We start from the raw sequence: 12,157 nt of genomic DNA, 5'->3' as shown, positions 1-12,157 counted from the left end.
CACCAGCACTGATCATTCCTACCCGCGCGATCCCATCACACCAGCACTGATCATTCCTACCCGCGCGATCCCATCACACCAGCACTGATCATTCCTACCCGCGCGAACCCATCACACCAGCACTGATCATTCCTACCTGCGCGATCCCATCATACCAGCACTGATCATTCCTACCCGCGCGATCCCATCATACCAGCACTGATCATTCCTACCCGCGCGATCCCATCATACCAGCACTGATCATTCCTACCCGCACAATCTCATCAATCACACCAGCACTGATCATTCCTACCCGCGCGAACCCATCATACCAGCACCGATCATTCCTACCCGCACGATCCCATCAATCATACCAGCACTGATCATTCCTACCCGCACAATCTCATCAATCACACCAGCACTGATCATTCCTACCCGCGCGAACCCATCATACCAGCACCGATCATTCCTACCCACGTGATCCCATCAATCATACCAGCACTGATCATTCCTACCCGCACGATCCCATCATACCAACACTGATCATTCCTACCCGCGCGATCCCATCATACCAACACTGATCATTCCTACCCACGTGATCCCATCAATCATACCAGCACTGATCATTCCTACCCGCACGATCCCATCATACCAACACTGATCATTCCTACCCGCGCGATCCCATCATACCAACACTGATCATTCCTACCTGCGTGATCCCATCAATCATACCAGCACTGATCATTCCTACCCGCGCGAACCCATCATACCAGCACTGATCATTCCTACCCGCGCGATCCCATCATACCAACACTGATCATTCCTACCCGCGTGATCCCATCAATCATACCAGCACTGATCATTCCTACCCGCGCGAACCCATCATACCAACACTGATCATTCCTACCCGCGTGATCCCATCAATCATACCAGCACTGATCATTCCTACCCGCGCGAACCCATCATACCAGCACTGATCATTCCTACCCGCACGATCCCATCATACCAGCACTGATCATTCCTACCCGCACAATCTCATCAATCACACCAGCACTAATTCCTACCCGCGCGAACCCATCATACCAGCACCGATCATTCCTACCCGCGCGAACCCATCAATCACACCAGCACTGATCATTCCTACCCGCGTGATCTCATCAATCATACCAGCACTGATCATTCCTACCTGCGCGATCCCATCACACCAGCACTGATCATTCCTACCCGCGCGATCCCATCACACCAGCACTGATCATTCCTACCCGCGCGAACCCATCACACCAGCACTGATCATTCCTACCTGCGCGATCCCATCACACCAGCACTGATCATTCCTACCCGCGCGATCCCATCACACCAGCACTGATCATTCCTACCCGCGCGATCCCATCACACCAGCACTGATCATTCCTACCCGCGCGAACCCATCACACCAGCACTGATCATTCCTACCTGCGCGATCCCATCATACCAGCACTGATCATTCCTACCCGCGCGATCCCATCATACCAGCACTGATCATTCCTACCCGCGCGATCCCATCATACCAGCACTGATCATTCCTACTCGCACAATCTCATCAATCACACCAGCACTGATCATTCCTACCCGCGCGAACCCATCATACCAGCACCGATCATTCCTACCCGCACGATCCCATCAATCACACCAGCACTGATCATTCCTACCTGCGCGAACCCATCACACCAGCACTGATCATTCCTACCCGCGTGATCCCATCAATCACACCAGCACTGATCATTCCTACCTGCGCGAACCCATCACACCAGCACTGATCATTCCTACCTGCGCGATCCCATCATACCAGCACTGATCATTCCTACCCGCGCGAACCCATCATACCAACACTGATCATTCCTACCCGCACGATCCCATCAAGCATACCAGCACTGATCATTCCTACCCGCGCGAACCCATCATACCAGCACTGATCATTCCTACCCGCACGATCCCATCATACCAGCACTGATCATTCCTACCCGCACGATCCCATCATACCAGCACTGATCATTCCTACCCGCACGATCCCATCATACCAGCACTGATCATTCCTACCCGCACAATCTCATCAATCACACCAGCACTAATTCCTACCCGCGCGAACCCATCATACCAGCACCGATCATTCCTACCCGCGCGAACCCATCAATCACACCAGCACTGATCATTCCTACCTGCGCGATCCCATCACACCAGCACTGATCATTCCTACCCGCGCGAACCCATCACACCAGCACTGATCATTCCTACCTGCGCGATCCCATCATACCAGCACTGATCATTCCTACCCGCGCGATCCCATCATACCAGCACTGATCATTCCTACCCGCGCGATCCCATCATACCAGCACTGATCATTCCTACCCGCGCGATCCCATCATACCAGCACTGATCATTCCTACCCGCGCGATCCCATCATACCAGCACTGATCATTCCTACCCGCGCGAACCCATCATACCAGCACCGATCATTCCTACCCGCACGATCCCATCAATCACACCAGCACTGATCATTCCTACCTGCGCGAACCCATCACACCAGCACTGATCATTCCTACCTGCACGATCCCATCATACCAGCACTGATCATTCCTACCCGCGCGAACCCATCATACCAACACTGATCATTCCTACCCGCGTGATCCCATCAATCATACCAGCACTGATCATTCCTACCCGCGCGAACCCATCATACCAGCACTGATCATTCCTACCCGCACGATCCCATCATACCAACACTGATCATTCCTACCCGCACGATCCCATCATACCAGCACTGATCATTCCTACCCGCACGATCCCATCATACCAGCACTGATCATTCCTACCCGCACGATCCCATCATACCAGCACTGATCATTCCTACCCGCACGATCCCATCATACCAGCACTGATCATTCCTACCCGCACAATCTCATCAATCACACCAGCACTAATTCCTACCCGCGCGAACCCATCATACCAGCACCGATCATTCCTACCCGCGCGAACCCATCAATCACACCAGCACTGATCATTCCTACCTGCGCGATCCCATCACACCAGCACTGATCATTCCTACCCGCGCGAACCCATCACACCAGCACTGATCATTCCTACCTGCGCGATCCCATCATACCAGCACTGATCATTCCTACCCGCGCGATCCCATCATACCAGCACTGATCATTCCTACCCGCGCGATCCCATCATACCAGCACTGATCATTCCTACCCGCGCGATCCCATCATACCAGCACTGATCATTCCTACCCGCGCGATCCCATCATACCAGCACTGATCATTCCTACCCGCACGATCCCATCATACCAGCACTGATCATTCCTACCCGCACGATCCCATCATACCAGCACTGATCATTCCTACCCGCACGATCCCATCATACCAGCACTGATCATTCCTACCCGCACAATCTCATCAATCACACCAGCACTGATCATTCCTACCCGCGCGAACCCATCATACCAGCACCGATCATTCCTACCCGCACGATCCCATCAATCACACCAGCACTGATCATTCCTACCCGCGCGAACCCATCACACCAGCACTGATCATTCCTACCTGCGCGATCCCATCATACCAGCACTGATCATTCCTACCCGCACTGATCATTCCTACCCGCACGATCCCATCATACCAGCACTGATCATTCCTACCCGCACGATCCCATCATACCAGCACCGATCATTCCTACCCGCACGATCCCATCATACCAGCACCGATCATTCCTACCCGCACGATCCCATCATACCAGCACCGATCATTCCTAGCCGCACGATCCCATCATACCAGCACCGATCATTCCTAGCCGCACGATCCCATCATACCAGCACTGATCATTCCTACCCGCACGATCCCATCATACCAGCACTGATCATTCCTACCCGCACGATCCCATCATACCAGCACTGATCATTCCTACCCGCACGATCCCATCAATCACACCAGCACTGATCCCATCACACCAGCACCGATCATTCCTACCCGCGCGAACCCATCATACCAGCACCGATCATTCCTACCCGCACTATCCCATCATACCAGCACCGATCATTCCTACCCGCACGATCCCATCAATCACACCAGCACCGATCATTCCTACCCGCACGATCCCATCAATCACACCAGCACCGATCATTCCTAACCGCGCGATCCCATCACACCAGCACCGATCATTCCTACCCGCACGATCCCATCATACCAGCACCGATCATTCCTACCCGCACGATCCCATCATACCAGCACCGATCATTCCTACCCGCACGATCCCATCATACCAGCACTGATCATTCCTACCCGCACGATCCCATCATACCAGCACTGATCATTCCTACCCGCGCGATCCCATCACACCAGCGCTGATGATTCCTACCCGCACGAACCCATCATACCAGCACCGATCATTCCTACCCGCACGATCCCATCATACCAGCACCGATCATTCCTACCCGCACGATCCCATCAATCACACCAGCACTGATCATTCCTACCCGCACGATCCCATCAATCACACCAGCACTGATCATTCCTACCCGCACGATCCCATCATACCAGCACTGATCATTCCTACCCGCGCGAACCCATCAATCATACCAGCACTGATCATTCCTACCCGCGTGATCTCATCAATCATACAAGCACTGATCATTCCTAAACGTGTGATCCCATCAATCATACCAGCACTGATCATTCCTACCTGCGCGATCCCATCATACCAGCACAGATCATTCCTACCCGCGCGATCCCATCAATCATACCAGCACAGATCATTCCTACCCGCGCGATCCCATCAATCATACCAGCACTGATCATTCCTACCCGCACGATCCCATCATACCAACACTGATCATTCCTACCTGCGTGATCCCATCAATCATACCAGCACTGATCATTCCTACCCGCACGATCCCATCATACCAGCACTGATCATTCCTACCCGCACGATCCCATCATACCAGCACTGATCATTCCTAAACGTGTGATCCCATCAATCATACCAGCACAGATCATTCCTACCCGCGCGATCCCATCAATCATACCAGCACAGATCATTCCTACCCGCGCGATCCCATCAATCATACCAGCACTGATCATTCCTACCCGCGCGATCCCATCATACCAGCACTGATCACTCCTACCCGCACGATCCCATCATACAAGCACTGATCACTCCTACCCGCACGATCCCATCATACAAGCACTGATCATTCCTACCCGCACGATCCCATCATACAAGCACTGATCACTCCTACCCGCACGATCCCATCATACAAGCACTGATCACTCCTACCCGCGCGATCCCATCATACCAGCACTGATCACTCCTACCCGCGCGATCCCATCATACCAGCACTGATCATTCCTACCCGCACGATCCCATCATACCAGCACTGATCATTCCTACCCGCACGATCCCATCATACCAGCACTGATCATTCCTACCCATGTGATCTCATCAATCATACAAGCACTGATCATTCCTAAACGTGTGATCTCATCAATCATACCAGCACTGATCATTCCTACCCACGTGATCCCATCATACCAGCACTGATCATTCCTACCCGCATGATCCCATCATACCAGCACTGATCATTCCTACCCACGTGATTCCATCATACCAGCACTGATCATTCCTACCCGCGTGATCCCATCATACCAGCACTGATCATTCCTACCCGCGTGATCCCATCATACCAGCACTGATCATTCCTACCCGCGTGATCCCATCATACCAGCACTGATCATTCCTACCCGCGTGATCCCATCATACCAGCACTGATCATTCCTAAACGGGTGATCCCATCAATCATACCAGCTGCACTCTGATTTCCCAGTGAAGTCAAAAAATAACCTTTTAATACAAACTTATTAGAGGAAATTGGCTAAAATATGCTTTATTTTCATTGGAAAGCTCTGTGATGAGAACATACATGTTACTATTGCCGGGTTTAAAGCGAACTTCCACTTTATATACGTGTAGTGGAATCCCACAAGATCACCCAGATCTACACACAACCCAAGAGGTGGCTGAGGTCACAGCGATGCGGCGCCATCACCTGACTGACCGCCCCATCACTGCCTGCTACTAGACCGGCTGTTTCACTCTCCAAAATAGCGTGGAGTAATTATAGACCTGCAATACCTGTACCGCGGGAACGCTACAAAAACCCACAGGAGCTCAAAACGCAAGCAATCATTTTGCATAGCTACTAACGGGCACTATTGCCTATTAGCAGCTTATTAGCTTCATTTGCATCTAAATGAGTCTCCCTTCCCTGTATGCAGAGAACAGCGGATGGTCTGTTATCTGCATACAGCTCCACTGTTCTACCGCAGGAAAGCAATGTTATAGGCGCTCCCGTGGAGAGTCACAGCGTTCGGTCCCTGCTATCAGCTGGCCAGCTGAATGATGGTTTTTATGCTGAACTAAAAATCGTTAGGCCAAAAAGCAAACAATGGTAGCATTTACACGGAACGATTATCGCTCAAAAGACATCGTTTGAACAAGTTTTGAGCGATAATCGTTGTGTGTAAATGGGCTTTTACCACGCTAGCTGGGAAGCAGGTCCCGCAAATGGATGTAAACTTCGCAGCAATCCTATAAGAATATTTTCCAAAAAAGGGGTTTTTAATTTTTCAAAAAATTATATTTTATATCACACACTTTTAGTAATTGTACCAACATGCAGGAAAAAGCATATCATGTTGTAAAGGGCCTATTCAGACGACTGTATATCGGCCAGGTCTTCACGCCCAGCTGATATACGGTGTCCCTCTTTGCAGGGGGAGGAGGCTGGAAGAGTCATGAGCAGTGCACTTAGCTCCGCCTCATCCCGCCCCTGTCATTGCAAATAGTGCAGAGGGTCGGAGAGGGGGTGGAGAGAGGGTGGGAGCTCAGTGCACTGCTTCCGGCTCTTCCAGCCTCCTCCCCCTGCAAAGAGGGACACCATATATCGGCCGGGCATGAATACCAGGCCAATATACGGTCGTCTGAATAAGCCTTTATACTAGATGATTGATACTATAGGAAGAAAAACAACAACACATTACTAGAAGTTATACGATACATTTTTTTGTACCCCCAAAAACGTTACCAGTTATAACTGCGGCTCGCCACGCAAAAAAAAAGCCCTCATACAGCAGTGTTGATGGAACAATAAAAAAAGCTATAGGTTATGAAGAGCGGCCATCAAAACCCAAAAAAATCATTGCGTCCCCAGGCCCACAATCAGTAAGGGGTTAAAGGGTAGTATATGGGACCAGATGAGGAAATCTTTAACCCCTTAGTGACTTGGCTTTGACCATAAGGACAACAATATTTGGGGGATTTTCATCTCCACTTTCAATAACCGTAACTTTATTCTTCCATCGACACGGTCCTAAGGGGAGCTCGTTTTTGCGGGGTGAGCTGTAGATTTTATTGGTACCATTTTTTTTTTCTGAGAACAGAGAGACAAAAAAAAATAATAATAATAATTTGTCCGCGCAAATATCACTGCAGAAAACAAATGGCGGCACGCTCTATTACTGTGCGGGGCGCAGACAACGTATTCAGCAGTTCCAAATATATATTTACAATAAATGTACAGCACTTGGTCCCGGGCTTTAATCCCAGCGATTGGTAGAATATGGTGCGAGGGATTAAAGCCTCTGCAATCAGAAGCAGGACGGTTGTCAGCAGTTTGTCACAGCTGGTTTAACCCCTTCTGCCTTCTCCTGTCTTCAGTACACAGCGCTCAATGAGTGAAACTTCAGGAGTCGGCGGTCATGTGACGGCAGAGCTGCAGGGTCCTAGAAGACCCAGATCAGCTCTGCCAGTGACTACTGTCACTACAGGGGATGTTTCCCTGTAACTGAGGCCCATATGGACGCCCCAGCTACAGGAGGAAAGGGGGAAGAGACCATGTGACTGTACCCCAGAGGTCTTACATGACATCATGGGGGGTCATAGATGGTAAAAAACATTACAGAATAAAAATATGTACAGAAAGAAGAAAATAACCCCAAACCGTCGCCGTGTGCGCCCTGTAATCCGAAACCATACATGTGTATTATATATCAAAGTGAGGAACCCGTATACTTTAAGTGTAAATAGACTAAAAAAATAACTAAAACATTAAAAAGATCTTTTGTTAGCTTTTTACCCCAATAAAACAAAAAAAAAAAAAAAAGAAGAAGAAGGGAAAAAAAGGCAGTGAAAAATATATAAAAATAAATATTACCCTATAAGTCAAAAATAATTTTGGCAGCTGAAGGAAAAAAAATGGGTCAGTGAAACCACCAGACGGGTAAAATCCCTAAAAAGTGTCGGGTCCTTCAGGTACAGATAATACGGATCGCTGTCCGTCCTGGGCGGGCCGGCAACCAATGGGGTCCCAACGGGCACACACATACGGTCCTGTTACATTTTTTTTTTTTGCAGGTGCGACTTTTCACACTTGACTGCAGCGTGCCGCGGCGGCCGGCGAGCGACCCGGCTGTACATAGCAGCCAACCGCGCCGCCTCAACAGTCCCCGACGTGTCCGCGCCAAACGTTCAAGTTGCCAAGCAGCTTGAGGGCCCAGTCAGTGCCAAGAGCCAACAGGTCGCCAGTCGCCACCGCTCCACGTGCCGATGTGAAAATAAACCCTCACCGCCTAGATCAGAGCGAACCGATGTAACGGGGCGGAGCCACTCGAGTAGGCGCAGATTCCACGCCAAATATCGCCTTATACCCTGAAAATAAGCCCCAGAAGGATTTTTCAGGGTTTTGAGGCTGTCTGACGGGTCGGAGCCGCCGGCGGACATATAGAGAGCCGCGCACCAAATCACTCCGCTTTTCACCCAAAAATCGTAAACGGTCGTGTGAATAAAGCCTCATTGAGCCCCGCGGCACCGGCCACCATCAGCTCCGCCAGGGGGGGGTAAAGCCCGTCTAGAAGCACAACCCCCTGCCCCCTCTAACACCCCCTTCCCGGCCTCCCGTGCCTCCTCTGTCGTCCCCCCCGGCCTTGGACCGGCCCTGACTGATAACTCCACAGCGCTGTGTAACAACTTCTGCCCCGGAGCGGGCGGACTACAAGTCCCAGCGTGTCACCGCACTCTCCCTACGTCACTGACGTGCCCTCCGGACGATGACGCCATGCTGTGACGTCACTCACCTGCGGCTGCACCGTGCTGCTGAGCGAGAACATGGCGTCCGAACCGAGGGGAGTCCGCCCGGCTCTCTTCCCCTCCGGCCACTCGGCTGCAACCCGGCGTGATGTAACAAAGGTGACCCGGATAACCCGGCAGCCAGGAACTTCCGGGGCGGGACACCACTTCCGGCCCGGCCGCGGTAACCATGGCGACCGGCTGTGCTGCTCCCATAGTGCCAAACTTCAGTGTGATATAGATATATGCCCCCGGGTTGGCTGGTGGAGGAGTGGGCAGTAATAGGCTGATGTGCCCCCGGGCTCTCCTCCTCCTGAAGGACATTTCTGGCTTTTCTGTCAGGAAACGAGCTTCTTTTTAGGGATAAAAAACTGTGAATCTGTGAACAAACTGTAAACTTACCATTTTTGTGCGCCCTCCGCTGCGGGGTCAGATGCTGCCATCGTGGAGCGAGAGGCGGCGGCGAGAGTCTTTACAGGCGGCGGTCGGTGGCGACATTTCTCTTTAGCTGCGGGTTATTTAGCATACTAGGCCAATTTGGCGCAGATTTATCACAACTCTGTATGGGACGTTCACACGGAGCGGAAATACTGCGGACCAAACTGCGGCAAAATCTGCAGCGTTCACACATCAAAAACGGATGTGCAGCTGCTGTCAGCCCACGGCGCTCATCACACATCCGCTGCTGCCGCCGGTCGGGTGATGTGGGAGCGGGCTGCCTGTCGCCAGGGGGAAAGATGGCGGGGTGCGCTGCGAGGAGCGACGCTGATGGCAGTTGCGGATCTGCAGCTAAATCCGAGTCAGAATCCACACCGACGCTGCAGATTTACAAACTGTTTTTGATTTGGAACTCCTGCGGATTTTCCCGCTCCACGCGGACGCGCTCTCAGGCCGCCATCACGCTCACTGCCTCTTACCTCGATTAACGCAGCGTCCCGAGCCAACCGCAGTACAGCGCTGATTTCATGGGGCCTCGCAGACCAGCACTGTGGCGTTTCTAATGCGGTGATTTTCGAGCGCTGTCTTTTCTCTTTTAACGCAGCGCATCGCTTGTCACAATAATGGCGTACGGAAAAAATACTGTCAAATACTTTACAATGCGTGCCAAGATGCCGCTCAAAATCGCGGTAAAATGCCACAATTTCGAGCCTCGTTTTCTGAACGCACGTGCGAGAGAGGCCCTAGGCTAATTTAACACAAGTGACTGCGATATCCGTCCGCGACACTCTGCCCAATATGGCGCTCGCCAATGTGCAATTTCCCCATGGATGTGAGTCTGTTTTGCATCACTTGGGGTAAGTAACGACCCTCCGGAGGAGCTGGTGGCGGAGGATCGCGGAGTGTTTGCCATTGTTTTCAGTGGGAGACCTCGCATCACACTTGCGGACCCCTCAGACGCGCTGTGATGCTTTGCCCGCCCCATTGAAAACAATGGCTGATGCGAGAGCACACCCAAAGATGGGACATGCCGCCATTCTTCTCTGACATCGCGAAGTGGGAAAAATCACTCGTGTATGACGCCATTCAAAGGAATATTTGGTATCTAGCAACACACAAATCTCACGCGAGATCCACGACCGCGCCAAACCGCCCGTAGTCCGCCTTCACATGACGCCTGAACATCTGCGGAATTTCTGTGGCGTTTCTGTAGATGGGCGGAGTTACAAGCTTTGCAGAAATCGCAGCTTTTTTTGTTGCACAATTTGAACACATAATTGCGTCTTTGTGCGCGGATTTTCCGCTGCAGAACGGGTTCCGGTTTTGTGATCTGGTATTTCCGGCTAACTTTATTAACAAAATCCATAAACGCGGATTTTCAAGCAAATTCCGAGCGTTTCTCTAGCGAGGAACAATATTCCATTTGCAGATTATGGTGCGCTTTTTATGTTTTCCATTGATCTCCGTGGCGAACATCCGCGCATTTTCCACAACATAAGCAGGCACGCAGCAGATCTGTAAACTGCAGCGTTTTTCAAATTTCATGCTTTTCCATAGAAGAAATGAACTGTCAGGTGTAAAGATTTTTTGAATCCCCACCGTTAGCGAAAAATCCGCAGTGTTTACTGTCTTCGTGAAGGCGTCCTTGTTGCCCCTGGCAACCAATTACAGCGCAGCGGCTTTCATTTTACCGAGCATGCGAAAGGGGGCTTATTACCCTGAAACGCGCCGCGTCTCCACACCTCCGTATGCTGCATGTCGTCCTTTGTTTTAAACAAATCTCCTCGTTGGTAACCTCAGGGGCTTCTGCCCACGGACGGATATTTGCTGTGGAATCCGCGACAGGCATCTGCACCGCGGATCCGTAACATGTAGGGCTCATAGCATGCTATGGGAAAATCGATTCTTCCTGCACACTTGGGGAAACTAATTGCGGTTTCCGCAAGCAGAGGAAAAATCGCACCATGCTCCATTTCTCAGTGGATTCTGCGTGGACGGCGTCCATTGAAGTCATTGGGAGCCGTCCGATCAGCGGCTCTTCTGCAATGTAATTGGTAGCATGTGGTGTGATGCTGCCACCGAATGGGAAATGCGATCCAAGGGCATGCCTAAAAAAATAATGCGCCGCGGTTTGTTTCTCACATTGAGGTGCGATGCGATGTGGAAAAAAATTGCTCCTGTTTACACATTGAAAAGAGCGGGGTTCATATCCGTGCGTCTCGCAATGCACAAATCTCGCACGATTTTCTCTGTCATGTGAAAATGACCTAAAGGGATTGAGCACGTAGGGATGTTTTACGCGGACGGAAAATCATTCAGGATCTCGCTAATCGCGATTATCGGTCAGACTAAATGTTTGAGCGACTGAATGACGGACAATGAATTGGTCTGTTAATTTTCTGCGCACATTAAAGCCTTATCAGACGGGCGTTTTTTTTGCGCGATTTGCGGATCGCATGACGGATGCGCATCCGCAAATCGCGTGACCGGTGCCCGAAAATCTGCTCCTAGCCGCGTTTCATTAGAAACGGGCCGGAGCTGTCCAGCGCATTGCATTCAATGGAGCCGGCAATACAGCCGG

At 51.3% G+C, this 12,157-nt stretch overlaps 1 protein-coding gene across 1 annotated transcript in view; it reads right to left on the bottom strand.

Annotated features, from left to right (window-relative positions):
* The window catches only part of LOC136590899 (ATP-dependent zinc metalloprotease YME1L1-like), a 42,079-nt gene extending 32,792 nt beyond the window's left edge, over positions 1-9,287 (bottom strand). The window contains exon 1 of the mRNA XM_066588419.1: positions 9,147-9,287. Within this exon, the coding sequence (XP_066444516.1) occupies positions 9,147-9,179 (33 nt within the window). The 5' untranslated portion in view covers positions 9,180-9,287. The remainder of the gene's footprint in view (positions 1-9,146) is intronic.
* Positions 9,288-12,157: the final 2,870 nt, after the last annotated feature.

The sequence above is a fragment of the Eleutherodactylus coqui genome, unplaced genomic scaffold (assembly GCF_035609145.1).
Source record: "Eleutherodactylus coqui strain aEleCoq1 unplaced genomic scaffold, aEleCoq1.hap1 HAP1_SCAFFOLD_53, whole genome shotgun sequence".
Lineage (NCBI taxonomy): Eukaryota > Metazoa > Chordata > Amphibia > Anura > Eleutherodactylidae > Eleutherodactylus > Eleutherodactylus coqui.
This window is presented reverse-complemented; position numbering and strand designations above follow the sequence as displayed.